A 25048-nucleotide genomic window follows, 5' to 3' on the forward strand; every position below is an offset into this window, starting at 1 on the left:
GTTTAGAATTTCTCTCTCTGCACTGCAGGTAGTACATTAGTTAAAGTAATGAAAACTCGTAAACCACTCAAATAATATATCCTCCAGGAAGCCAGGCCTAAGCGATGAGGAAGATGGGAGTGTTTTCTTGATACTTTATGACATTCCCTTGATTTGTGGCCAATACACTAGTTATAAAATGACTATTAATCAAGAAAATGCCATATATAATTTCCAAAATGGGCAGAAATAGTCCTAACAGTGCAAAACTTCTGACAGGAGCCATTATAATGGAGGTTTAGTCATTTCTTTCTCTGTGGACTGAAGGTTAGAAGGAATAAACCTGGTGGGAGAAGTAGATTCTCTTTGCCTAAGTGTGGAAATTCAAAAATTTGGCCACTGGTGAGCGAATGCAGCTGCCTGCCAGCTTTTTCTGTGTCTGTACCTTGACAGATTCTCAGCTTGCCCAGAGCAATTTGTATTCGTTATAATTTATTTAAATTTTTAAAAATATGGTTGCTCCCGTGCAGATTGGGGATTAAATACGGGTTTTCCAAACAGATCAATGAAAAGTGAAGCAAGATGATGTACAAACCCCTTTGAGGAGGAGATGTAATGTCAGGTGGCCTCTGAAATCTAGCACATATCATTTTCTTTAATTTAAGAATTGACAGCTTGAATCCACCCATCTGATGACAGATGCACGTTTTTAGCTAAAACATTTCACTTCTGACAAGTACAGGTAAATCTCACACAGGGATTTTGTCCCTACCTGAAGTGGATTTTAGCTTTTCTAGTGTGTTTTAATCACTAAATAGTGAACCATAGTAGATTTCCTGCATTAATTTTGGTAACTAACATATTCTTCAGTGCAAAAATTACTATCAATACTAAATATACTGGGATTTTTTTTAGTAAAGATTTGCTCAACACAGGCTACATCCCCCTAATTACATCTCTATTTCTTCTGCTTATTCCTGTCTCCAGTCTTGTATATTCTGTAGATAAAGCATTAGCTTGGGACTCATAATCCTCTTTTATAGGATAAGACTGTGGGGAGCAAGAATTCTATTTGTGAAGGAGCAAAACAAATGTAATAAATGCAGTAAGATATACACATAATTTCAGCAGCTAATTTGGACAATACTCAGCCAACATTGTCCACTATGTATGCAGTCTCTGTGGTTTTAAAACTACTCTTATTAAAATAATCTAACAAAGCTTCCTTCTTCATTCTTTGGTGTCACCTATTTAACCATGTGCTCTTTGTGATAGTGCCTTAGACAATTTCTCACGAATACATGCATTGGGCCATGTTACTATAAGAACATGCTAACATAAGTTAGCAGCCAATTTAAGGCATTTTAATGGTACAATGCCATTGCAATTAATCCGTTCCCCAATATATAAAATTTTCAGAGACCTGAACTACTCAGACATATAAATGGATAAATCATTCCCCATTTATATGTAGCTTCTTAATCATCTACACTACTGAGGCCATTTAAAACATGGGGAAATGGTTTTGCTGTTGTGACTCCTTTCAGTTAATTTCTTTTTCTGCTGTGTAGACAATGCTTTGTCCCGTAGCATTGCCTTTACAACAGAAATATAAAAATGATTTGGTGCTCTTAATACAGGTCACAGGAACAGCTGTCCACTGCACAAACTGCTACCACAGCCAGCACTAATTGGCATTCTTGTGCAGTCTCCTCACAGAGGCTAAGAACTGAATGGGTCTACAAGGAGTAATCCTGAAGGCATTCAGCCACCTCAACTTCAGTGGGAGTTGAGGGTGCTCAGCATCTTACAATCATTAATCCATTTACTTCTCCCAGGGCTGAGGTAAAGCATATTACCTGAGTATTGTGGACAAACTTATATTGCAGGTACCCATGTTGTACCTATTCCCTAGCCAACTGAAGGATTTTGGTCTCCAGCATCTTTCAGTACTAAATATTTCAAGTAGAAGGAAATTTTTCAATGTTAAATGAAGCCAGTATATGTAGTGACTAATATACCACATGCCTGGTCAATGCTAATAAAAAGTACTGTTGGAATGATAGATTTATAACAGGTTACTTCGTAAGTTTCATAAGTAAGTTTCAGAACTTTATTACTTAACAGACGTTTTAAGAGAACTTCTCATTAACAATGAGTAGTCGTATGGCACCTTAGAGATGAACAAATTATATAGGATCATGAGCTTTTTTGGGTAAGTTCCACTTCATCAGATGAGTTGAAGTGGAAATAACAGACTCCAAAATATATATCGCAGCAAAAGACGATCCTGTCAATTGTAGGATCTGTGTTAATGAAGCTAATTAAGTGGGCTGGATGTGTCCCATTCATAGCTTTTGATAAGAAAATGTGGGTGTCAAAGGCAGGGGAAACTGGCTGGGTAGCGTGTTAACCAGTGAATGTCTTTATTTGAGCCCAGGATAACAGTGTCAAATTTGTAGATTAATTCCAGTTCTGCAGCCTCTCTGTAATTGGGTGCTGAAATTCCTGTATTTTTAAATCCCATGATTGTGTGACCAATTATGTGTGTTACCATTTCTGATGTCTGATTTGTGTCTATTTATTCTTTGTCACGGTATATATGGCCAATATAAATAGCAGAGAGGCATTGCTGGCCTCTCTGAGACTTTTTCTCATTATCGGTGATTTGAGGAGCTCCTTTCCTTCCCTGCCTTTGAGCATAGGACTCTCTTAACATTTATTTATTGCTTTATTCTTCTAATACTAAGATCACACTATTAAAATGCATTTGATAAATTAAAAGAAAAAATATTAAACAGATGTCGTTTGAATATTCAAATATAGGCATTCCAGAGGGAATTAAATTATTAAAATCCATAATAATTATTTTGAAGCTATGGTTACAAAGCTGGAAGCAGAGTTCTGGAAACACTATGCTTCAAAAATATAGGAAGGGAATAATTAGCATAATTTCTGGATCTGGCAGGCTAAAGTGGAAGAGAAGAAACAATTTAAGATCACACAGCAAAATTATTAGAAACACCACCTGAAATGAATAAACTATGTCAGAATTATTAAAAATATTCTAAAGGGGACCAGAGACGTTGGGGAAATATCAGACAAATTTAGAAAATTAAAGGGATCTCATTAAACCTGTTTAGAAGCTGATCTTAGTAGATAAGAAATTAGTTCTGCTACATTCCCTGATGTCTTAGGACTAGATTCTGATGTCCTTACTCTCCTCTAGAAGCACCTTACTAATAGCCCCACTGACTTCACTATTCAGTGGGCTCTTAAGCATTTCAAAAGCTGGTGCTTAAAAATTCCAGCCATCTGGGCACCCAAACCTAACCTTTATCATTCAAACAAGGTCTTTCCTCAACTCACCTCCCTGTCTCCCCCAGCTTTCACAAACGAGTCTACCTCCTGTTCTAGTTCCATTTAGCTCAAAGTATTTCCCACCCTCCTGCCAAAAATGAGGAGTAACATCAGTTCGAACCAAGGGGTTTGGTTTGAACTAACACGTCCCGGTGCGCACTTTCACTTTCGAAACAGCTGTTGATCGGAGTAACGCACCGGTGAGCTCGTGCTAATGAAGCATGGGATATTTAAATCCCCACTTCATTGACTATTTTGAATGCCTACATTTGCATACCTACTTCGAACTAGGGATACTCTAATTGAAATGGTTTTGCAGGGAGCAATAGATTTGCTTGAGCAAGAACCTCATCCACTTCCAATTTCAAAAAATTTTCAGCTCCTCCAGGATGTCTGTTTATGCTCTAGTGGCTGTTGTCCCCTAGCCTCCTTCCTTTTCAACCTGTGACTATTTCTCTATTTCTTACCCCTTCTGGAAGTTGTGTTTCCTGTCCCAGAGTTTGTGTGGGTACACATGCTCTTCTGCTCCCTTTTCTTCCCATCTAAAAAATACTTTCTAAAATCATTATTAAAAGTACAAGCTACTAAAAGTTACAGTGTTAATACTGTTCTAATATATCACCAGCAATAGCAAATCTAAATACTTTTATGTTAATTCATTAAAATAATTGGCCAGTCAATCAAAAACACGACTATTGGGCTGACAGGAGAGCACATGAGATTCAAGCACAGAGTATATGGTCTATCCAGAGATGTGAAGAACACTAAATACATGCTGTACACTTGGTCGGTGAATTTAGAACGCAGGAAGATAAGAATTTTTTGACACTCAAAATCAGTCAGTTCCCTGAAAGTAATTGATTAATTCAGAGTATCAGAGAGTAGATGTGTTAGTGTGTGTCCACAGAAACAATGAGAAGTCCTGTGTCACCTTAAAAATTAACAGATTTATTTGGACATAAGCTTTCACAAGCAAAAATCCACTTTGTCAGTTAAGGTGCCACAGGATTCTTCATTAGTTTTGTGTGCACAAAAAAATCTCCAAGCGTTTTCATAATTTAGGAAAATGCAGATCTTGTTTTTATAGGCAGCTAGAAGACCCTGTGTCCAGCCCATGGGCAAACAGGGCAGTGCCAGTAATGATCCCCAGGGAGAGGTGAGGAGGAAGCAACACACAACTGTTTGTGCGAGCACGCTGAGTAGTCCAGTGGTGTTTGGGGGTGCTGCCTGTAGGTTGGGGGGCACAGTGTTGTCCATCCCTGGTGGTGCTCCAGGGGAGGGCTATGGCAATGGGGCCAGTGAAGCTTCCTCCTCCCTCCCAATCTGGCACTGGGGGCCAGAGCTAGAGAGGAAGGGTTTGGGGTAGAGTGAGGTCACTTACCTGGGCCACTGGCCAGCAAGATGATGAGTCCCATCCCCAACTGGTCAATCTCTTCCTGATGTGGCTACCCCTAGTGGTCACTCTGCAGTACAGCTGTCCCCTGCTCTTGCTGCTCCCAGTGGTAACTGTGCAGTATCACGTCCCTACAATCAGCCCCCTCCCTTTCCACATTATGGAAAACAATCTAATTCTAGGCACATCCCATTTTCCTGCCACAACCAATCCCTGACCTTGCTTTAAGTTAGGCTAAGAGGAAGCTGCATACCAAAGTTGGTGGTGGTAGCTGTTACCATTTAGGAGTTCTTGAACAAATGGATTCACAGGCAGACAGGCAGAGTCTCAGACGGCCTCTAAAATGTATAGAGAGAAGTTTGCTATGGATCTTATTTTTTCTTAGATCTTTTTCTACAGTTTTCTTAGTGCTTATTTTTTTAAAATAACAATTTGTTTTCCTGTCTGTACATATCTGTCTTTAAGATATTTTAATCTTTTGTAATCTATTGACTGGTTTCTCTCAAACTACAGCCAGAAATGTTAATACCCATCAGTGCCAAGAAAAGCAAATATGCTTTCTTTAAAAAAAAATCTTTGGAATTCTGTAATAGTCACTGAGAAAATTAAAAGTATTTAATGACATTTTTTCAAATCCTAGTCTTACTATAATATTTTGTACAATAACTTTCACAGGGGGTCCCAAGCTTTGTATTAGTGCACCACATACAGGCTCCCCCTGTCTAATTATAACAGAGACAGCTGTGACACCCTTTTGCACAGATAACAGTGTCAAATTGCTCACTCAATAATTCTTCTGATAGTTTGGTAAAGTGAACAGTATACTGACACCAATTAACTCAGTCTTGGACTTTAGGTATGGCAGTATGAGATTTTTCAGTCTGTTCTACAAATGTCTCAAGTGTCTATGATAATTTAACTCACTCTGGGAGCTCTTTTGACCCTTACTCTATAATCAGAGAACCAGAAAGGTGACTTCCATTTAGTCTGGCAAATGCCAGAGGCATCTCTTTGAATATGTATTCAAATTTCTACTGAATTTAATTTCACTGAAGTTTTACATGTTTGAAGGTTAGAGTAAGAGTTTATACCCATTCCCTTTTTCTACAAATTATTTTCCATCTTTTGCTATCAGTTCAATCAGTGATTCTGATTCAGGAAATGCATTGCAGGGGGAAAATTCCCACTTTTCTTCTTCCTTAGCTCCAAAGAGTTCCATAACAATGGGAATAAGTGATTCAAAATGTCCCCCCAGATAAGAATTTTCAGGCTTAATTAGCATTTTCTTTACCAAACAACTCTGGACTTTTTCATCTACAGATTTCTAAATAACTTAAGTTGGAACCTCTCTCCATAGAGTGTGAAAAATCATTTTTATGTAGCATGTTGTTCCAACAAAAATATCATTGTTATGCAAAACGGTTTGTGAAGAATATCAGCCTTTCTGTGGAGGATGTTTCATCTTTTATGTGCTGATTATCACATTATCTGTTCTTCTGATTTGTACTAGTTTTTCAATGTAAACAAATTTTGATGTATGATTTTAACTACAAACAAATCTTCCCAATCAATCTGCATATTTCATTGTGACTTTTTGTTGAGGTCGCCTCCTAATATTGATCATAATGCTGCTAATGTAGTTTCATGTCCTTTCTCTATATATTTTATCAGCAGTTGTTTCCATATTTTGAAAAAGGCCAGCAAGAATTGGGAAATAGGCATGCTAATTGTGACAGAACACTACTCTGACTGAATTGTTTTATCACACAAAATGGATGAAGCATTGGCCCAAGATAAACAACTAAAGAAGAATTTGTGAGGTTACCATAGAAAACCTTGTGGGCTAGCTTCAGAGCACTGGACTGCTAATCTGGCTTCCTGGGTCCTCTGTCCAGTTCGCCATTGATTCACTATGTGGCCTTGAGTAAATCACTTAACGTCTGTTTGCCTTATTTTGTATACATCGCTTACAGGAGTGTTGTGTACATAAAATATTTTGAGAGCCTCAAATAAAACTCCTCCATAAGCACCAAATATCACCATATAGTAGTCTAAGGAAATCAAGCACAAAGGAATTAGAGGCCTTTAAAATACAGAAAATAGCATTAGTAAACCCTGGAACTGGTGGTGTAACATATGCTCATTGCAGTAACAGAGTAAATTAATTAAACATATGTATATTGATAACAGTTGTTCATGGTCTCTTTTATTAAAGTGGATACCAAATGAATGTGTAAATGTAACTCATGCCAGTTTGGTTTGGCACTCTGTCCCCGTCTAATGGCACCTAGGTCAGCTACATACTGATGAGTCTTCTGCAGTCCTGGTTAAGAAGCAGATGGCTTTTAGCTCATGAAGTAGGAGTTCATACACTAAATTTCAAATTTCCCAGGTTTGATTATGCCTGCCAATGGCTGGAGGCTGCACTGTGAGTTAAAATCTTTTGGTATGTGTGCTCTTTGCAGAAAATGGGGATAACTTGAACAGTATGCAGAACAGGTTGAAAAATGCTGATGAAAAGAATTTGGCTCTCCTGAGAGCTTTGAACGACACCTTTGAAAAGCTGTCAGCCATTCCCAATGGTAAGTACAAAAAGTGCTGAAGCACTGGGCTCAGCTATGTTTCCTTGTGTCATCTTGCATTGTTTAAAAAATATGTGTAGGTGTTACTCTTTGTCTACATACATACCAACCATTGGCTGGTATCTCAGCCACAGTGCCTCTTTCATTACGAAGGTATGTTTTGTGCAAGAGGGAAACTGACCTGAACATAAATGACTTGGCAACCCCAGAGGTATCCTGCCGCAAGAAGCAGAATTGCTTCCATGGTACAGCCTAAAAATGAATTGCCTAAGATAAAAGAGGAACAGAGTGGTGGAACAGGGGTTTGAAGTCTGATCTCCTGAGCCTCTGTTTAGTGACTTAGCCGCTAAGCACCCCACCCTTTCTGAACTAATAATATCCAATAGTTTCCAGAGCATTTTCATACCTAGCAGTGAAAATCATCTTGCTCAAAACTTTGTTGCAAAAGGTTAACAAATGTTCAATTTCACAGAAGTTCATGTAATTTGTAAGGGGCCACATTTTGATGAAAAATATTACAATAAATTATTTCACTCAGCTGTACTTCAAAGTAACCATAAACTATAGAGCAGCAGCGTTATGTGAATCATGTAGATTAATATTCCGTATTTTCTTCACCAACACATCAAAGTGCTCCTTCATACCATGGGTTTTGAGGATCACAACTTTCATTCTCAAGGTTAATCAGCTATTCCTAGCACAGGGAATGATTCCATAGAAAAATTAATCTGGCTAAGAAGAGATGTTTCATTCTCTACATTTAAACAAGGCTGAATATTTTGTTAGGTCAAGAAAGACATAGAGGCATAGAGGAGCTGATTCTGCCGTGTGTATTCATGACTGCACTGATATTTTGATCCTTTCTTGCCCCCAGACACAGCCGCAAAGATACAAGCAGCTAAAGATAAAGCTGGACAAGCTAACACCACTGCAAATGATATACTAGCTAGGATTAAAGAACTCAACCAGAATCTCCTTGGCTTAAGAAACAACTACAGCCAACTCGCAGATGATGTGGCAAAAACAAATGCTGTTGTCAAAGATTCCACCAAGAACAGTAAGCTCTTTATCTAATGTATATGCTTTCCCCCTCATTCCCTCAAAAGAAAGATTTTTCCTTACTGCTATGATGTGATTTATAAGACATCAGTGTTACATGATCTTACTAGAGTACACTGCTGTAATAGGAATCTTTTTACACAACCACCATATTATTATGCAGGCCGGAAAGATGAAAAAGTCTTTGAATCTAACAAGATAGCTGTTGATAACATAAGAAGAAAGTCTAGCATCAGCAGAATGAACACACAGTGGATGTATTTGCTCCAAAACTATTATTTAAATGGATGGAAGTGGGAGAAGAATCGATTAAGCTACTCTTGGTTGGAGATTCCACCTTTAGATTAATCTAAGCTCTGCCCCATCCCTGTGTTAGGACAATCACTTACTCAGTTTTGTTAGGGATACACGGTATGTTCCCTGTAAGCTGTGCAGTCATGGAGCTGCCTAGCTAGGGCCACGCAAGTGCTCAAGGCACTTGCCAAGGGAGAGCTGCCTCACCTACAGCATAGTCCAGCTTCCAGACTGCCAAGGCTGTGAGAGGGAAGCCTGAACCTGGCACCTCTCCTCTGACCCAAACACAACCACAGCCCAGGTAGCCTGGCCCCAAAGCTGTGGCCTGGGCAGGCCTGGTCGGGAGCCCTCCTGCTGAAGACGGAGTCACCTGGCCCTGCACCCCCCAGCTATGGCCCAGACAGCCATGAACTCACTGCCATGACCATAGCGGCCCAGACCGAGAGCCTTCCAGCCATGGCCCAGATGGTCTGGAGACCTCTCTCACACCCCTGCGCTCTACCCTCTGCTGCTGCTTCACCCCAAAGCCCTCACACACAGCCAGAATCTTCACTACTCCATCCCAATCTTTCACTACAACTCTGAGCCCCTCAACCCGCGCCCCACCATAGAGCCCACACCCCCAGCTGGTGCTTTCACAATCGAACACCAAATCCTTCTGATCAAGACCTGAGTCCCTCAACCCCAGCTGCAGTCCTCAGCTTCCCCACCCTAGAGTCCACATCCCCAGCAAGAATCCTCACACTCCTACACCTCAACCCATACCTAAGCCCTTTCCCACACTCAGAATCCCTTGGGTCCATTCCCCGCCATGTGAATTTTGTATGTGCACCAATACACAGATGATGTGTTGCACATCTTCCCCATATTGGTGCATATAAAAAACCTTATTAAAATTAGAGGGAACACTGGATACATTAAATGCCACCTTTTATATTGGTTATTGTCTTCTTTATAGAGAATAAAAACATTTCTGAGGCAGGATAATAAAAAGGTGTTTTGAGTGAGGGTGTTTGCATGCATTTTATTATTGAAGTGACTCTTGCTATCATGTAGTAATGAATGTGTTAAAATTTTCATTGGAAGATCCTTTGTGTTCAGTGGAAAAAGTTCAACAATTTAAATTGCAGCATACTATATAGTTCAATAATAAGATATATAAGTTGTGTTCAGAAACTTGTTGTCTCAACAAAAAGACCTAAGGGTTTATTTCTTAAAGCTGGAAGCCAAAGTTAGGTCATGAGGATGAGTGATCAGACTGGCAGTTAGGCACCCAGATGTCCTATTTAAGTGACAGCAAAACTGCCCAAGTTTTATAACTATGTTCTAGTTATGCATTTCTGTCTGGGTAGTGAATTGTAGGTGATGAGTTTCTCAAACAAATCCTGTCCTGTAAGTTATGTGGCTTCTGTGTTGCACATCTTTTAAAAATAATTATCTTGCAGTATTTTCTTTTGTTTCTGTCTTATACGTACATACAAACACACACTGATCTCTGTAGGCAAGATAGAGATATTGCTGTTTTCAGTAACTGATAACTCGTTGCCTACCACAAAAGCTTTTGCAATGCCACATTTGGGGCTGCATTAGAATATTTACTTTTTAAAATGCTGCAACAATGGAGCTAAAGATTTAAATAACTTTGGCAGGATGTACCATTAGCACATATGCCTTATCTCAAAGTAAGGAGAAAGAGATTAACAAAGGAGCATTTGGTTTTTTTTTTTAAGAGCCTGGTCTCTTGTGCCTAGTGAAGAGTGAACCTCAAATTCATTCAGTTTGGATAAACATCCAAGTTTTGGATGTCTATTGGAACCTCATCCAAACTTTTTAAGGCTGCGTTCCTATTACTGGCTTGCCTCCCTACTATATTGGCCACTCACACACACTATCTTTTCTGGACACCTGCTGCCATGCAAGTCAGATTTTTTACTCGTCAGTTCTTCTAGAAGTTGAGGAAAATTGAGAGAGCTGTTGAACTGTTAGATGGCTGTATATGGTAAGGAATTTCAGTCATTCAAGGAAAGAGAATGGAGAAAGGAGATGAGACCTTACATGATCTGATGTAGTTGATCTGAAATATGGGAAAATATATTCACTGGTGCTTTTTTTTGCATATTACTTTAATCACATTTCTCACTGTACATAGGTAATCTGAAACTTGTGATCAGGATAAAATGTTTTCTAGTTTTGACCCTATAACTAATTTAAAAATTATTTCTCTAATTATTGTGCAAATAACTAATGAATCACTCTTTTAATCCAACATGTTTCATTAAATCAGGAATAAAGAAAAAAGCTAAACTCTGAACTTGAAGCTGTATTGTACTACAGTTTATTCTACAAATACCAATCTCAGACATAATTACTGATCCATACCTCTATTATTTTCTAGTACTGCAATTTTAAAATCAGTCTAAAACTTTCCTAAAATTATTAGGAAATTAGGAAATTATTGTGCCCTTGATTGTCTTAGGAAACTGTTTTTTTTATTTTGTTATTGGTGTTTGTAGCCACTCTGTTAAACTCTCCTTTTTAATTTTTTTATATGAAGTTTCTGATGCAGATGCCACTGTTACAACCCTACAAAAGGAAGCAGATCGGCTCCTGGATAAACTCAAACCAATCAGAGAACTTCAGGATAATTTGGGAAAAAACATCTCTCAGATAAAAGAGTTGATAAACCAAGCCCGGAAACAGGCCAATTCTGTAAGCACTTCTTTCTCTATATTGTGGATAGTTTGCATTCTTTCATCTAGCAAGCCCTTTTAAATCTCCTTCAACAGCCCTTCCTATATATAACACAGCTATGCTGAATGAGGAATAACCTATAGGAATGTTCGTATTGTGGGGCAATTGAGGTAACAAGAATAATGGCGGAGGGTTACTGGGAAGAAAAGCAAAATACAGGACAATGTAGCACTTTAAAGACTAACAAGATGGTTTATTAGATGATGAGCTTTCGTGGGCCAGACCCACTTCCTCAGATCAAATAGTGGAAGAAAGTAATCACAACCATATATACCAAAGGATACAAATAAAAAAATGAACAAATATGAAAAGGACAAATCACATTGCAGAACAGAAGGGGGATGCAGGGGCTGGGAAGGGGGAGGAAGGAAGGTAAGTGTCTGTGAATTGCTGATATTAAAGGTAGGGAGAGTGGGATGTTTGTGAGTTAATGGTATTACAGGTGATAATTGGGGAAACTGTCTTGGTAATGGGTGAGAAAGTTCAAATTCTTGTTAAGTCCTTGTTGGCAAGTGTCGAATTTTAACATGAATGACAGTTCAGAGGATTCCCTTTCAAGTGCAGATGTAAAAGGTCTTTGTAGCAGAATGCAGGTGGCTAAGTCATTTAGAGAGTGTCCTTTCTGGTTAAAGTGGCAAGAAACTGTTTTCTCTTTGTGATCTTGTCTGATATCTGTTTTGTGGGCATTAATCTGAGATGTCTGAGTGTCTGAGATGTTTGTCCAATGTACATAGCAGACGGACACTTTCGGCACATGATAGCATAGATTATATTTCTGGATGCGCAGGAATATGTGTTCTTGATCTTATAACTCACTTGGTTAGATCCAATAATGGTATCAGCAGAATGAATATGTGGACAAAGCTGGCAATGGGGTTTGTTGCAAGGGAAGGTACCAGGGTTGGTATTAGTGTGGTATGTCCTGTGGTGGTTGGTAAGAATCATCTTGAGGTTAGGTGGTTGTCTATAGGAGACTATGGGTCTGTCTCCCAGAGCCTCTTTGAGTATGGTATCCTGTTCCAATATAGGCTGTAGTTTATTGATAATGTGTTGGACAGGTTTAAGTTGGGGGTTGTAGGTGATGACAAGTGGTGTTCTATTGTTGGTTTTCTTGGGTCTGTCTTGAAGTAGATGGTTTCTAGGTATTCGTCTGGCTCTTTCAATTTGCTTTTTTATTTCTCTGGGTGGGTAGTTGAGATTTATAAATGCTTGGTAGAGATCCTGAAGCTTCTGGTCTCTGTCAGTGGGGTTAGAGCAGATGCGGTTGTATCGAAGGGCTTGGCTATAGACTATGGATTGTGTGGTATGTTCTGGATGGGAGCTGGATGCATGTAGGTAACTGTATGAGTCGGTGGGTTTTCTGTAGAGAGTGGTGTCTAATTTTCCATTGTTGATTTGTACGGTGGTGTCCAGGAAGTGGATCTCTCGTGTAGAATGGTCCAGGCTGAGGCTGATGGTGGGGTGTAGGTTGTTGAAATCTCTGTGGAATATCTCCAGTGTTTCTTGGCCATGTGTCCAGATCATAAAGATGTCATCGATGTACCATAGGTAGAGGAGGGGTGAAAGGGGACGGGAGTTGAGGAAACGTTGTTCTAGGTCAGCCATAAAGATGTTAGCATACTGTGGGGCCATGCGTGTACCCATGGCTGTGCCGCTGATCTGGAGGTATAAGTTGTTCTCAAACTGGAAATAATTGTGGGTGAGAACAAAGTTACATAGGTCTGCTATCAGGTTGGCAGTAGTGTCCTCTGGGATAGTGTTTCTAATTGCTTGTAATCCGTCTTCATGTGGGATGTTGGTATATAGAGCTTCTATGTCCATGGTGGCAAGGATGGTATTATTGGGGAGGTTATCGATGTTTTGTAGTGAAAAGGATCACAAAGAAGAAAGTACACCTCATTTGATAGTTGTACAAAAATTATTACTGAAACCAAAAAGGTAGATGTTCTCTGACTCAGCATAAGTATTAAAAAACTAATTTTGGAGGAGTTGCATTACTTGTGTAAAATATTAGTTTGGTAACAGCAGATCTGACTGCTTTTGGCCTCCTGATTAGACCGTCTCAAGCTCACTGAAAATGCAACATACATTTGCTGTCCCATTTTCATGATATCTATTTCAATTGGTAACAATTGAATAGATCAATATTCTTTTGGCAAGAGCAGATTTCCTTACCTGGTTACTGAGGTCCAAGTCAATATCTTCAATATAATTATCTTTTTAAACTCGGGGATTGACTAGTTGTAATAAACTTATTTAGCTTCTGACCTTCAACAGTCAGGAAAAGTGTAAAGAAAATCCTAAAACATGAAAATTTAATAAATCTCCCATAAAACTCAAATTCAACACACTGGAGTGAAAATGGCTGAAAGGACTGTGTGCATAATAATGGAATCATGTCGTGATATAGCACATTTCAAATTCTCATAGAACTATTGGGAAGGCAAAAGGGCAGATTAATCATAATCATCATACTTTCCCCCTATAATACATCTTTCATCCAAAGACTTCAAAGAACTTGACCTATCAGCATTTCTGTACACTATTGCTATCTTGGTTGTGTGGTTGGGGAAGCTAACACAGAGGGAAATGAAATGACTTGCCCAATTTCATATAGCACTATGTCCACAGGGCCAGAAACGAGTATGCATCTCTAGAAGATTGGGTAGTGTCTGTATGTGTCATGTGTGAGATGTTTTGGGGGACACTAAAGGTTTTGATGCGTTCATGCATCATTTAATTTTAATCAACTGTTATTTGCATTCCATATTTCTCTCAGGTGTATATGCTCATAATGGGGTCCTATTTCAGTCTCCAGACAAAGTGTTTGCTAACTACTAAGCCATGTTCTTTTATTGTTCTTGATCTTTTTATCCTTTAAAATTTTTTCCGGGTTCATAAAAAGCTCTAATGAAACATATATAAATGTTTGCAAGCATGCAGGCTCCTAAACATTCTGAATGTACAATAAATATTTCGAATCTTTGTCTGGAGATTGCAGTAGGACCCCACTAAAAGCATACACCACTGAGACAAATATGGAATACATATATAAGTTGATTAGAACTCAGTGATGGATGAAAACACCAAAACTTTTTAGGGTCCCCAAAACACCTCTTGCACATGACACACAAACCCTGCCGAGTCCTAATTGCTGTCCTCAGTGAGCTATTGGGTTCCCTTAATTCAGTGGTTCCCAAGCTTTTTTATACCGTAGACAGGCAAACTCATTCAAAAACTTTGAGCAAACTGGCATTGAAACATTTGCATAGTCATTATGGTAATTACTTTATTTGCATATTTATTCTGGTAATTGATTTTTTAAGTCGTCACGTGTTATTTTACCTTGCATCTGTAAGAATACAATACAAGTCCTGTAAAGGATTTTTTAAAATTATTATTCCTCTCCCCCCAAAGTATTCACTTTATACCTTAAAAATATCATACATAACACATCGCTATCTAGCTGTTAATACTTTTTTTAAAGACTATTCTCTAAACCTTTTTCCTCAATTGAACCAGAATTACAGAGGCAGTAGTTAACAGGTCTGTCAGTGCTGACACATCCTGCACATTCATATTCTTCAGCTTTGGTGTTAAGATCAAGAAACATTGCAAACACTTTAGCCACAAGTAAAATGATTGAGCAACTCTGCAAAGTAGAATGTGGGATGAAAGGAAAATCCCCCTCTGCTGTGATCTGGTTTTGGCTTTGGCCTTGGGTTTATTTTAAAGAAGGAAAGGAAAGGAAAACTTAAAACAAATGGTGTCTTGATAAGATGACTGCCAGGACTGTGCTGCCTGCATTTTGGCGAGATATAGCTCAGTTTCAGGACCTGGATGTTTTTTTTTAATGGCAATACAGCTGGAGTCTGGAAGGAGCTCGCAACCATCCAAGGAGAGAGTCAAAGGGGTAGATCAGGCAGGGCAGAAGAAGGGGGGTTATGGCCAAGAGGAAGAAGGGAGGAAAAGTGAACGTCTCTAGCTAACGTGCCCTGGCCACAAGGAGAGGAAGGGGCACAGAGAGAAGCCAGCCTGCAGACAGAGCAGAGGGACAGAGTCACTCTCCATGTGGTGCTTGCTCCAACCACTGGAGCAGCTGCCCTCCCCGTGCCCTCCAGATCTGACCAGATCCATAGGAGTCAACCTATGGAACTCCTTGCCAGAGGATGTTGTGAAGACCAGGACTTTAACACAGTTCAAAAAAGAACTAGATAAATTCTTGGAGGTTAGGTCCATCAATAGCTATTAGCTGGGATGGATAGGAATGGTGTCCCTAGCCTCTTATTGTCAGAGGCTGGAAATAGATGATGGGAGAGGGATCACTTGATGATTCCTTGTTCTGTTTACTCCCTCTGGGGCACCTGGCATTGGCCACTGTTGGAAGACAGGATACTGGGCTAGATAGACCTTTGGTCTGACCCAGTATGGCCGTTCTTATATTATTATAGGAGCAAGGTAATAATAATAATAATTAATGCTATTTAAATAGAGCAGCCGTACAGGTCAAGATATTGTCACTATGATTCTTTTATCTAGCTATCTTTTTAATATCTTCACCTTCTGAACTACCACAGCTGCTCTTGGCAGACTTTAATTAACTCTAATAATTCTTAATTCTGAACAAGAAAATTACATTTCAGTGTCCCAGATACTGGGTGGTGAGCATCAGGGCCTAGTCCTTAGTAACAGGTGTGAAACAGAAATGAAACAAAGGCACAATCCATTTGCAGTTATTCTGAATTTCTGGAATAATGAGGCTATAACTCAGGTTCTCTCTGCTGTTTTCTTTGAAGATCAAAGTCTCTGTGTCTTCTGGAGGTGACTGCATTCGCACATACAGACCGGAAATAAAGAAAGGAAGCTACAACACTGTCATTGTCAATGTGAAGACGGCAGTAGCCGACAACCTTCTTTTTTATCTTGGAAGTGCCAAATTTGTAAGTCTGGTTTTCAGTTTTCTCTTGTCAGAGTTTCTTAGTCAAATTGGATCACTGACATACAAAAAAGAGGAGTTTGTTTCTCCCCAGAGGCTTCAGAAAAACACATACAACCTGGACATTTACTGGGTCATTAGTTACTGCTTCTCATATTATATTATATTATATTAATATAGGCTTTTAGAAATAACATAGATGGCACATATATTATATTTTTGCTAGGAATCAAATCTGAGATACCCATATGAATGGCATTAAATTTGTAAGAGCAGTAATGCAACTGCGATGATTTTGTTTATTTGTTTGTCATGTATTTTCCCTTAGGAATGAAGCAGCTAATCATCTTAAATCTGTCAAAGATTCTGCTTACTATGACTTTAGCTCAAGTCTATAACTTCAGGAATGTGTAGTGATGAAAGAATCAATTGTCCATGAGCCCTTTGGCAGACGGGCTTCCAGAATCATCAATAATGATTCCTTGAATAGAAAAAGTGTTCTTTTCCTAACATCTTGAGCTGTGTGTTATTTTCCCACTATAAATGAAGATTTAGGATTGCAGTGTGTATCAACCCATAGAACACTCACATTTTCCATTGTAAGATTGCCAACCTAGTGAATGTTTGTAAAGTATTTCAGTGTCAATGAGCCAGAATTGTGTGGACACACATCACTTACCAAGATGGGAGCATGGGGCTAAGAGATGGAAGTGTGAACTTCGGACTCCCATGGACTTCTTTGTTCAAATTTTGTTATGTGAGCATGAGTCTCATCTCAAGATCCATTAGGTTACTAATGATCTTCAGAAGCCTGAAGAGGGATAGGGATTTATAAGAATTGTTCTAATGCAAGTATTTGATTTCTTTATCACATAGATAGTTGTTTTTTGTTTGTTTGTTTGTTTGTTTTATTTTTTATTTTATTTTATTTTTTTGTTTTAGACTGACTTCTTGGCCATAGAGATGCGTAAAGGCAAGGTAAACTTCTTGTGGGATGTGGGATCTGGTGTTGGACGCGTTGAGTATCCAGATCTGACCATTGATGATGCATCTTGGTACCGGATTGAAGCCTCTAGGCAAGTAATCAATTAATTTCCAAGCTATAGTTCTTATTCCTCTCCCGCCGAAAAAAAGGTTGAAACTTAGTAAGCTACCATTGGGTCCACTCTCCCCAGAGTCACATTATTAAATATATCACTTGTAACAGTAGTTTTAAAAAAGAGATACTTTTGAAGATGATAAATGTAATCCATCTTAATGGATTTTTGAAGCCCGTGTCCAATAGCCTGTTAGTAGAGAGTTTGTAGCCAAAGAGGTTATAATTGTGTTACTCTCTCTCTCTCTGATTGCTATTGAAATATACAACACATGTTCAATATCCATAGTCTGCTTTTACCCAGATACTTCTACCCTTCCTCCTTCAGTTCATACAAAATCCAACTACTAAAAGCTCCCTGGTTTTACTCACATGGTATATAGCCTCTTTTCAACATCTTTAAGACCCTTCATATTTCTATCCCTCTATTCTTGGCCACTTTTGTATTTTATATGGAGCCCCCAGCCCTCTACTCTGTCAGGGTACGTCTACACTACAGCGCTAGTTCGAACTAACTTAGTTCGAATTAGTTAATTCGAACTAAGCTAGTTCGAACTAACGCATCTAGAACTAAAAACTAGTTCGAACTAGCGTTTTGCTAGTTCGAACTAGTAAGTCCACATTGAGTGGACTCTGAACAGGGCTTAATGATGGCTGGAAGCAGTGCCGGCAGGGCATAAAAGGAGGACTTAGAGCATGGAGATACTGTCTCAGGCTAGCCGAGGGCTGCGCTTAAAGGGTCCCGACCCCCACCCCGGACACACAGTTCTAAGGGGTGCCCCGCTTGCAAAGAAGTTCTGGCTTGGAGTGCCCTGAGTGCCCACACTGGGCACATCACACCACTCGGCCATCAGCCCGGCTGCACTTGCCGCAGGCTGCCATCTGGGGAGAGGGAGTAATTGGGGGGCTGCAGGAGAGCTTCCACCCCCAGAAGCCCGCAGAGCCAGCCCAGTCCTCCCCATCGGGGGCTCGTACCCCATTCCTCCCTCACCTCCTTCCACTTGCCCTTCCCTAGCCCCCCTTCTTATTGATGTACAAAATAAAGATAACGTTTCTTCCAACATTGACTCTGTCTTTATTGAACAAAACTGGGGGAGACTGGGAAAAGGAGGTGGGAGAGGGGAAGAGAAAGGCTGGGAGAGGGGAGGGCAATTAACATGATCAGGGGTTGGGAACAGGTCCCAGATGAAGAGAGGCTACAGAGACTGGGACTGTTCAGCTTAGAAAAGAGGAGACGGAGGGGGGACAGGATAGAGGTCTCTAAAAGCAGGGGTTGGGTGGAGAGGGTGCATTCAGAAAAGTTCTTCATGAGTTCCCATAAAGAAGGACTAGAGGACACCAAAGGAAAGGAATGGGTAGCAGGCTTCAAAGTAGTAACAGAAAGTTGTTGTTGTTGACAAAGCAAATAGTTAACCTGTGGAACTCCTTGCTGCAGGAGGCTGTGAAGGCTACAACTAGAACAGAGTTTAAAGGGAAGTGAGATCAAGTGATGGAGGTTGGGTCCATGGAGTCCTATTAGCCAGAGGGTAGGAGTGGTATCCCTGCCCAAAGTTTGTGGAAGGCTGGAGAGGGATGGCACGAGACAAATGGCTTGGTCATTGTCTTCGGTCCATCCCCTCCAGGGTCCCTAGGGTTGGCCGCTGTTGGCAGACAGGCTACTGGGCTAGATGGACTTTTGGTCTGACCCAGGACGGCCATTGTAAGCTCAGGGCTCAGTGTCGGGGGTCTCAGTGGACCCCCTTGATTTTCATGCACACCTGGTCCTGGGTGGCCAGGCTGGCAGCTCTCCTGCCCTAGACGGCCACTTTCCTGTGCCTAGTGCGGAGATCGTGGACGAGGTCCACGATGTCCGCACTAGCCCAGGAAGGTGCCCGCCTCTTGCAGTCCAGGGGAAGCTCCCGGGAGCCGCCAGCCTGGTCCCGGCAAGAGGGGGTGGGCTGGGGGGCATCGGGTGGGTGGCTCTGTGCCGTGCCAGGTGCAGGGTCTGCTAGCTGGGTGCTGGCAGGCTTGCACCTGGCACGGGCACCGTAGCCAGCCCGTGCCCCTTTAAGGGGTCCGGGGCCGGGAGGGGGGCATAGAGTTTCCCTGGTGTTGGCCAGAGTGGCCACCAGGGAAACCTGGGGAGGGCTAGCCTCCCACTAGTTCGAACTAAAGGGCTACACAGCCCTTAGTTCGAACTAGCTAGTTCGAACTAGGCGTTAGTCCTCGTAAAATGAGGTTTACCTAGTTCGAACTAAGCGCTCCGCTAGTTCGATTCAAATTCGAACTAGCGGAGCGCTAGTGTAGCGCATAGGAAAGTTAGTTCGAACTAACGTCCGTTAGTTCGAACTAACTTTCTAGTGTAGACATACCCTCAGTGGTGCCAGTCTTACCCCAACTTTCACTTCTTTCAAATTCTTGAGAAAAGCTTTTCTCATCTCATATGAAAGACCAACTCTCTCCTCCAAACTTCTAATAACACACTTCTACCACGAGGCCTACAAAAATTTAGACAAAAAACAGTGGTTTGGTAGACAAGAATGTTGGGATAGATTATCTAAAAAATTCAATTGTATGTACTGTTCCTGTTCCCTACCTTTTGTCTGTTTGCTTATCCATAGTCATTTCATGTCAGGATCTGTATTATCGTATGTATATGTCATCTCATCTGCACTGTTCTGTGGGCATGACTATAATATAAATAAATATTGATAATAATGTGAAACAAATTACTCATTAGCACAGAGTTATTTTTAAAACGTTTAAAAGTTAAAGGCTATTTTTGCACTCAAACTGAAAACTATATTTTTCTCTTTGGCTTTCAATGAATTGTGTCTTTTCAAAACCCGTTGGTTTGATAAAGTATTGGGAAGGGTGGCTTGTCACATCCTTATACTTTGATTGTCATTCAACACACGAAACTAACAGGCACAATGCCTCTTCAGTCTGAAAACATTAGAAAAGATGTGGCTTATGGAAAATCAAACTTAAAAGATTTTGCTCGGTTTAAACAACACAGATTTTTTAAATGTTTTGAAAAAAAGAAGGTGTTGAAGGGTTTTTAAAAAAAACATTTTAGACGTTTAGATAAATTAATACCTGAAAGTTATATTGACTTCTTGATCCATATATTTGGAGGTACTATATTAATATTTTCCTAAAGTGCATACCATCTGGTATGGCAGTTAAGGCAAAAAAATAGTTTGGTTTAAAAAAAATAGGTGTTTTTGAATCTCTGTCCATACTATATATTTATTGTAGAGTAGACACTGTTAAAATCTTCAGAATTTTTGTTTTGGCAAGTAGAGAACATAGCTGCACTTAACATAAGGAACACTATAATACATGCATAAAGAATACCATATCAGCACTAATTATTTGCAAAGGGAGCTGTAATATTTTAATTGCAAACCATGCTGCATGTGTGCGCTATGTATATTATGTATCCTTTGTTTGTTAGTGCTAAACAAAACCCTGTAATTTATGTAATCTCAGATCCAATGAAATCTGATAAAGAACACAAATCCTAATTTGAATAAATCCTGTCCCAACATAATATGTTAATTTTACATAGTGTTAAACACAAAAAAAGATAAAATAGTCATCAAATGAAATAGGAAGAAAATATAGTTTTAATTTTTATTACATCTGTAGCTTTCAGAAGAGGGAAAACAATGTAATGAAATCACAGAATTAGCCATTCAAAGCAGAGAGCTAAATAAAATTATGGCAAAGTGACCAAGATGGCTCAATTAAATCTTATAGCTGGGAAAACACAAATTGAGATACATATGTAAGATCTTCATCAGGTGAATGCTGTTGGAGTTCATATTATGCATACTGAAATAGTATAGAACTTTAATTTACAGGAAAACTATCTCAGCAGAAAATGGAGGCAGGCCATCATGCAGACATCTTACAAATGCACATTTGCTATTAAGCTGCATCTCATGATATATAGGGCTTTAGATCTAACACAACTGGAACAAACTGCTACATCAGCAAGGGAAGCAATTACTGTAGCACAAATCAGAGCAGTGGAGCAATGTTTAGGAGGATCAGATTGTGGAGACACTAGTTGGATTTTAAGGATCAAGATGAAGAACTCGGGACCGGTTTTATATTCTTAAAGAAAAATTGAGGCAACACACACTGAAGACCTTTAATCTGTATCACTGTTGTATCCCTAACACAATAATGTTGACCAGGTTATCAATACACAGAGCAGTTAATTCTGTGACACAATCAAATGCATTAAAGACTTGATTCAGAGTCCAACAGAATCAATTAAAAGATCCCCATTGACTTCAGTGGGTTTTTAATCAGCCCACAGTCTAACTCTAGTCTAAATCTTGTTTTACTCAAATATTCTTTAGATATCACGTCGTTAATATTACTTAGAACATTGAAACATTGTTACTTAGAAGGTTTAAACAATTTATTTTCCATTAAGGGAACCTTAACTTTCTGTTTGGAATATTCGTCCTTTGGGGAAGAACTGGTATAAAAGTAGACATTTATTTTAGGCACATGCTCTTTACCGCCAGCACAATTAGTAACTTGCTCCTTATAACTCTCCACACAAGTTGGTCAAAGAGCAAGGATTCATATGTGGGTGCCACCAAAGTTATTCAGATGTTGATGGCTAATGTAAGGTGAAGTCCTCTTGCTCCATGCATCTCTTAAATAGTATGCATTTTTGAATAGTGCAGTGTACATTTTTCAGATTGTCAGTTACCAATGTGCTGGTACATGTTCTCAAGTCTGCCAAGCATCTCAGAGGAACCCAGCTGTCACTTACAAATTATCATTCAAATCCTATTAATGTCTCTTATACTGACATATTAGTCAGCTGTTCTTCCCTTAAACCTCACTAGCCCTTCTCAAATGAGTTATTTGAGGAGGCTCTGTTGTTAGCACTTTAGTTGACAATATCCCCTATGTTTTGTGAGATATGTGAGAGCACATAAAAATGTGTGCCATAGTCTTCTCATTGCGTTCAGATTGATTGAATTAGTCTTTTTACTCTGGTTTAACTGAATACTGATTTCTGTACACTGCCATTTGAAATATTGAGTGGTTTAATAAAAGCCTTATAGTCATATTGTTCTTTCTCCAGTTCCTGTACTGACTATTCCTACCCTTTTAAGTACAGGATTCACAAGTCTATACATTTTTGAGGAAATAAAATTCAGAGTTCAATAGAAATGAGATTTATGGATTTACAGAAGACTGGCTCTCTTTCTTCACCCCTCTGCAACACCCTGATTTAGCAGAATGCCTAAACCCATGTGTAATTTCAAACACAAGGGTAGTTCCACTGACTTAAATGAGACTATTTGCATACTTAAAGTAATGTATGGGCTTCATTACTGTACTTTGGATGTGGGCCTGAAGTAAGATATCAGATAGCACTAATGACAGCTCTATCTGAGTAGTAACTCTTTAGTTTACTGCTTACTTCAGCATTCACAGACATCTTTTCTTCTAATGAGAAAAAATTGATTTTCTTAATGTTTAAATCCAGACGATTTCAGGATACTTTGTAAAAACAAAGTTTTGATTTGCTAGCTGAGATATGAGAAAAGGGTGGGGTCAGTGGCTATTTTTCAAACTAGAAATGCTACCTGGAACAGCTCTAGTTGAAATGCAGTCTCATTACTTCTGTCTGTCCAGAAATTTTCTTGTATCAGAAATGCAAATATCAGTTCTGCTTTTTGAATAAAGACCATTTAGTTTTGCTTGAAAATTGGATTCGTTTTATATTACAATAGGGTAGCCCACAGAAGATGAATTGCTAAATATTAATCAATTAGCTAAATAATAAGTCTTGACAGATGTAGGAAGTAAGCAGGAGTGGGTGAAACTATACGTGGACTGTTAAGAAAAAGACAAGTTGTAGTAAAAGCACTATGTTTTTCTATTAATCGTAGATAATATGAGATAAATATGTTCCATATAACACAATGAATTCATATTTCTGTCTGTTAGGATTATATGATCATATAGCCACATTAAGAATGTCCATGTTATCATGACATTGCTCATATGTGAAATCCAAGATCTAATTGCCAACTTAGGAGTTTTACATTTTCAATTATTTTAACATGAATATAAACTCTTGATGATGTAGGAGTTCACATGTGACAGTTCAAGGCCAAAGGTAGAATCCAAAAGAACATACATTAGGTATAATATTGAGACACTACTGCAAATTAATAGAAACTAACCCTTTGTATTAACCTTTCCATAAGGCTAATAATCTCAGAGGAGTTCATACCTTATGATGCAAAGGTTCATAATTGGTTTCCATTAAGTTGTAAGTATTGGCCAACAGTTTATCACACCAATATCTGAGATACTGCATTTATTTCTGACTCTGAATACAGAAACAGGAAACGCTGAAAAAACTGTTCACAAAGCGGCAAATCATATTATAATATATAAAAAGGCAATTTTAAACACAACGAGGCAGCCATTTTAAACATAATAGGGCTTGTGCCTGAGTGTATTAATCAACCAGGGAGCTCCTTTGTGGAGGATGCAGGTCTCCTGCATTACAATGAAGTAAATTAAAGGGCTTTGTTATATGATCATCCACTTTAGAGGAATAAAATTAATCCAATACACCATATGAAATTCAGAAATGAATTTGAATCATAGCCTACTTCATTTGTAAAGTCAAAATACATTTACACTGTACTATTTTGGTCATAGTAATTATCAAAAGAGAAGATTCTCTATTTTAGTGGGTGAATTCACCACCTACATGGATGCATATAATTAATTATATGCAGAAAGGATACTGAGGTGAGAATAAACATTTGTTGTGTGATCAGATTTGGTGCTTGCACAGGTATATGAGAGCTATGAAACCTCTTCTGGTTGATATTGAAAACTGAATAATAAGTACAAAAGGACTAGTAGTGCATGTCACTTGTCAATGATAGCTAGAAAATATGAGGCTTTTATTCATTGTGGTTTAATAGCAGATTTTTTTTATTTGTTTGTTTGCTTGCTTTGGTTCAATTCCAAGGACTGGAAGAAACGGCACAATTTCAGTACGAGCTCTTGATGGTCCCAAAGCTACCATTGTGCCGAGTACCTTCAGCGCAGTCTCTCCACCTGGTTATACTATTCTGGATGTAGATGCAAATGCCGTGCTGTTTGTTGGTGGTCTAACTGATAAAATTAAGGTAATGTACTTCTTCACCCTTGGTGCATTAATACTTCAGTTTTGTTATTTACATAGGCAGTGCCTGCTTTTATAATTAATGAATATATATTTATTGTAATGAAAGCATGGCCAGCACAGGTTCCCTAATGACTCTGCATCTGCCCCCTGCCAAAATTCATTCAGTTTCAGTGATGGTCTGTTGCTTCTTGCAACTTGGCCCTACATCTGGGTCACATGGAATCCCGCCCTTACCAGAGTAGACCATTAGTCCCACATACAAAAGTTGATCAATTCACATTGGACCTTCTATCAGAGTCCAGACTCACAGGTCCTAAACTCTGGTGTCAGGGGAGGGGAGTATTCACTGTCCTGCACTCCTCATTAGGGAATTTCAGCTACACTTTCCTCGTTTGGCTAGGTTCTGGTGAAGGGATCCTTGAAT

At 39.3% G+C, this 25048-nt stretch overlaps 1 protein-coding gene across 5 annotated transcripts in view; it reads left to right on the forward strand.

The window, feature by feature from the left end:
- Nucleotides 1-25048, forward strand: part of LAMA2 (laminin subunit alpha 2) — a 503865-nt gene that overhangs the window by 420987 nt on the left and 57830 nt on the right. For all 5 annotated transcript variants that reach the window (XM_075924139.2, XM_075924141.2, XM_075924140.2 and 2 more), the window contains 6 exons: nt 7198-7314; nt 8189-8371; nt 11222-11376; nt 16215-16358; nt 17297-17430; nt 24466-24625. In XM_075924139.2, the coding sequence (XP_075780254.2) occupies nt 7198-7314; nt 8189-8371; nt 11222-11376; nt 16215-16358; nt 17297-17430; nt 24466-24625 (893 nt within the window). The remainder of the gene's footprint in view (nt 1-7197; nt 7315-8188; nt 8372-11221; nt 11377-16214; nt 16359-17296; nt 17431-24465; nt 24626-25048) is intronic.

The sequence above is a fragment of the Pelodiscus sinensis genome, chromosome 3, assembly GCF_052426305.1.
Source record: "Pelodiscus sinensis isolate ZL-2025 chromosome 3, ASM5242630v1, whole genome shotgun sequence".
NCBI lineage: Eukaryota > Metazoa > Chordata > Testudines > Trionychidae > Pelodiscus > Pelodiscus sinensis.